This window comes from Limulus polyphemus, unplaced genomic scaffold (genome assembly GCF_000517525.1).
Source record: "Limulus polyphemus unplaced genomic scaffold, Limulus_polyphemus-2.1.2 Scaffold2990, whole genome shotgun sequence".
NCBI lineage: Eukaryota > Metazoa > Arthropoda > Merostomata > Xiphosura > Limulidae > Limulus > Limulus polyphemus.
This window is the reverse complement of record NW_013668600.1, coordinates 17057-21705: the sequence shown is the minus strand read 5'-3', so window position 1 is coordinate 21705 and position 4649 is coordinate 17057. Positions and strand designations below refer to the sequence as shown.

The window sequence follows — 4649 nt, the reverse complement described above, 5'->3', positions numbered from 1 at the left end:
GGAAGCCCTAAACCGCAAAGTAAAAAAAAGTATTGTGTCGTACGTACGCGATAAGAAGTCGAACGTTAGGGAATGCGTTTCCATTGTGACACTATCTTGTACGTAATAGGTTTGTTTTTTGAATTTCGCGCAAAGCTACACGAGGGCTATCTGCACTAGCCGTCCCTAATTTAGCAGTGAAAGACTAGAGGGAAGGCAGCTAGTCATCACCACCAACCGCCAACTCTCGGGCTACTCTTTTACCAACGAATAGTGGGATTGACCGTAACTTATAACGCCCACGCGGCTGAAAGTGCAAACATGTTTGGCGGGACGAGGATTAGAACCCGCGACCCTCAGATTGCGAGTCGAGGGCTCTAACCACCTGGCCATACGGAGGGCTTAGCGTTAGGGCGCTTTACTCGCAATCTGGTAGAAGCAGGATTGAAGCCTAGTGCCGAACATGTTCGCCATTTCAGACATTATAATATTAAGGTCAGTTCCTCTATTCATTTGTAAAGAGTAGTCCAAAAATTGTCGGTGAGTGCTATCATCGGTAGTTTCAAATCAGGGACGACAGTAAACAGCCTTAGTAGCTTTGCCATAAACAAAACTTTAAGGAGCTCGCTAGCATAGCAAAACTTAATTTTTATGCAAGCGTAAGTAAGTAAGCGATTTCTCGACAGATTAAACAACTCGAATTTAGATTATATCCATTGTAACTCGTTTCTTCGAAGTGAAATTCAATAAGGGATCCCAGTGAAAGATGAAGAAGAACCAAATTTCGCAGATTCAAATATGAATAAATTACAGCTGGAATATGAACAATAATTAAGAGTTTCTGAAATATGTACGTAATTGTAAGGCACCACCGACTTATATGTAAGTATACAAAATTGTAAACTGGCTCTAATTACTCTACATTAAATATCATTTTATTTTAATGCCATTAGTCTGTTGCCAAATAAGTGGTACTGATTGTGTACACCCATTTTTACACAAGGGCGTGAGTTTTTGGCTAAATCTACTCTGACGATAAAAATATAAACAAGATTCAACGCAATTTCTTTCTGATATTGATTTTTTATTTGCAGGAAGACCAAATGGAACCGGGACTTATTTCATTACCTTTCTTTTACGCTTTTACTATATTTGTTAATGTATTTTCTGTGGTTCATGAGGGACCAAGCGGTAAGTACATGGTTTTAGTATATACTTCAAGTGCTGTAGCTTGTTTTACTTTTACTATGAATTATTTTATTGTATTCTATATGCAATTATAACAAAACCTTTTTTTTTTTCATTTATACCAACAGTTAGGATAAATAATTTTAGTTTGAAGTTTAGGCAATTTATTACATTTACTGAATGTCACAAATACTCTGAAATTATTGGTGAACAGCTAAATCGCTGCATTATTTTCGATACTGTAACTTGCACTGAAATTGGTATTTTTATGAATAGTAATATGTTCATATGAGCATTGTACAAATCACATCAGATGTGAAGAGTGTTTGTTGTTAAATCAAACAATGAATAACCTTAGTTTCGCATGTGACGTTAATGTGAACTACAAATTAAGAGCATATTTGAGTGCTCCAGATCGCAACATCCATTATTCGAATTGCTATTCACTGTTTGCTCTGAGTTGTGAGAACGTCGTGTTTAATACGTTTTTATCTATCATTGATCTGTCTTTAATAGCCTATTATATTTGAATGTTACTTTTTCAATAAACGGTAGGTAAGATATTCAAATTTTAATTAATTTTCAGAAAAAAATAAGTTAAGAAAAAACGGTTTGATATATAATATATCCCAAGCGTTGTAAGCGTCCTTATTATTATTCAGATACCTATTTCCCGTCAGTGTACGTTTTACTTTTCTCAAACTATGGCTTATCCCTGAGTTTTATTTTTAACTTCTTAGGCGTCACTCATTATGTCTTAGCTTTCGAAATGAAATCCCTACTTCATCACACGCACAGAAATGGTATACTGAACGTTAATCGCACTTTATATAATAACGATGTTTCAGGTTTCATTCTATACTTGAACCACTTCTTCCATGAAGACTGTGCTCATATTGAAATCACGACTATCCACCTTTGCTCAATACTATAACTTCCATTTTAAGAAGAACGTCGAAGTTAATCTTAGACCAAACATATTGAGAATCGTTCCACGAACTTCCATCGTACGTGAGCGTTGGCTTCTAAGGTCACATTTACGTAGACCAAAGGCATCGCAGACCTAAACAGGTACATTTGTAAATGAGATTACTGCGATTCTAATATTTTTCGACCATCTTTCTCGAGAAAACAGCGGTTAATTTCGAAGTGTCACTGGAAGTTTGAATTTCTTCTCACGAGCCTTCGTCAACTTTAATTCCTCACTTGTTATCTTGTTAATAGCACCAAGATATGTACTCAGCTTCATCACATTGGATGTTTGCGTCAGAGAGTTTTTTTTTTGCAACTACAGAATTTTTTCAGGATGAAGACGTTGTTTTTAATTGAACTTACATAGGGTTTCATAACATGTTTATGCCTTAAATGCTCTGTTGTGCGAGTTTTCTGCTTTTATGGAGAACTTTGGAGATTTTCACTCGGAATACTGTGTCCTTTGGCTCTATATTACTTTAAACTTTGATGTACAAATATTCTTTCTCCGAAAGGGCTGTGACACATAATTTCCAACCGTCAGTCCATCCGTGAGAGCACTGCGGTTGGTAATCCTCTATGAGCCATATACATAGGCTGTAAATCTGTCACATGTGGCATCATGGCTCAAATCTGCGGATACACCTCACTGTGTTAGTATATGAAGACTGTTCTTGTAAGATGTGATGAAGCTTATCAATATTATTAATAATATTTCAGTTACAAATGATGGTAAATTGTACAGTCACCAAAACATTGGAAATAAAGAAATAGTTACCTACACGATTGGTATTAACATGAATAATTGTGATGGACTTTGCAATACCCGACCGATTAATATTCATAAGTACAGTGATCAATATTCTTTATCATTATATCTTTCCTTAGATGCTAGAATTGGCATAACTATTTTGCTTAGAGCACAATCTATTTATTTTGATAATTAGTCACTCTTTCAAGTGCATCCCGAATTACTGATTTTTATGAGAATTTCACTTTTTTTTTTCAGTGTTGAAATTTGACAAAATTCCGTTATGGGGCGCTTTAGTAGTTGGAATAAGTGCTGGACTGATCACAGGAATTTTAGTTAAGTTCTTAATGGTACCCCGATTGCGAAATAAGATTCATGGTAAGTTAATTCTACAAAAGAAAATATAGTATTATACTTCATCAACTTAGTTATCTGGCTCATTTCGTGTTTGTTCAATTGTAATAACATGTATACCTCCGATTTTTTGTAACTGGACCTGTCGAAATAAAAGTTAACTTCGATTGATTAAATTTAGAATCACACCTTAAAATATACCATTTAATGACATGACAAATAATTGCGCGAGTGTAATATCAGTTTAATGTTTTCATTGCAGATTTTGTTTGAATATTTTAACTTGGATTTTTAGCCAATATTTATATATTAAACAGAATAATTGTGAACTTAGTTTTGAAACTGCTGAATAAGTTTTAGAAATTTAATAAGACTAAAACAGTAAAAGTAAGAGGCGTGGTCTTGCATTTACGTGATTTATGTGCATGATCTTAAATTTGTAACAAAACGTCACAATGTCAGCTTCATGCATTTCTTGGCTGTGTCTTACAATATCTCCTTTATAATGAAACGGTTCCGCTGTTAAGTCATATGTGGATTTATGTGATTGTATTCTGACCTGTAGTCCCTCCCTTCGTGAGTCAGAGGTAACTTAACGATTTACAACGCCTAAATCTGGGGCTCGATTCCCCGTGATGAACACTAGCCTACTGTGTAACTATGCGCTAAAATAAACAAACTACCTGTCCTGTAAAATTTTATATAAAGTAATTTTCAAAGTTTTATTAATAATTTAATGTTACAATACAGAATAACAGGCGGTTTTTACAATAATTTGTATTTTTTATAATTAAAGTATATTTCTTCAGTTTTCTGTAACTTTTCGAATATTGAAATTCATAACATTTATAAAATGTTTACATCCTTATTACATAGTACCGAGTTAGTGTCCATTTTCTTCCATATTTATTCAGTGATCTTTGCACCAGGACTGAGCTCATAGATGATTCAGATCATTGATATTATTTGGATATTTTTTGCGTTTCTTCAGAAGCATTCTCTCTCTAGCAGAGAATTTTGCCATAAATTTTTTTTTCATACATAGAACATAAGAGTAAAGTTCAGGGTTTCGTGAAAAAGAAAAGAAAAAATAACCCGTTTGCATGTCCACCTGTGTGATAGACTTTTCAAAAATCTAACATAGTTTATTAAATTTACTTTTCTTACTTTCGTACATATAGACATTAGAATGTGTTGTTTCATCATTATGGTACCCTTGCTGTTAACGATATTTTAAGTGGCCGTAATTCCACTAATATTTCACGAAGTTTAGCCAGCTTAGGATATTTAAGCTAGTCCTAAATACATATTGTTACGTCTCCGTTCGTTAGTTGATTTTCCGTAACTTCGTTCTGACGAAACTTAAGCGACACAAGTCCTTTCTTAATAAAACTGGTTTATTCTT

The 4649-nt window shown here is 34.1% G+C and overlaps 1 protein-coding gene across 1 annotated transcript in view; it reads left to right on the top strand.

Moving 5' to 3' along the window:
• LOC106468388 (sodium-dependent phosphate transporter 2-like) overlaps window positions 1-4649 on the top strand; it is a gene marked incomplete at its 3' end in the record, with an annotated part of 58558 nt that overhangs the window by 38905 nt on the left and 15004 nt on the right. Inside the window, exons 6-7 of the mRNA XM_022396730.1 lie at window positions 1074-1170; window positions 3149-3268. Coding sequence (XP_022252438.1) covers window positions 1074-1170; window positions 3149-3268 — 217 coding nt within the window. The remainder of the gene's footprint in view (window positions 1-1073; window positions 1171-3148; window positions 3269-4649) is intronic.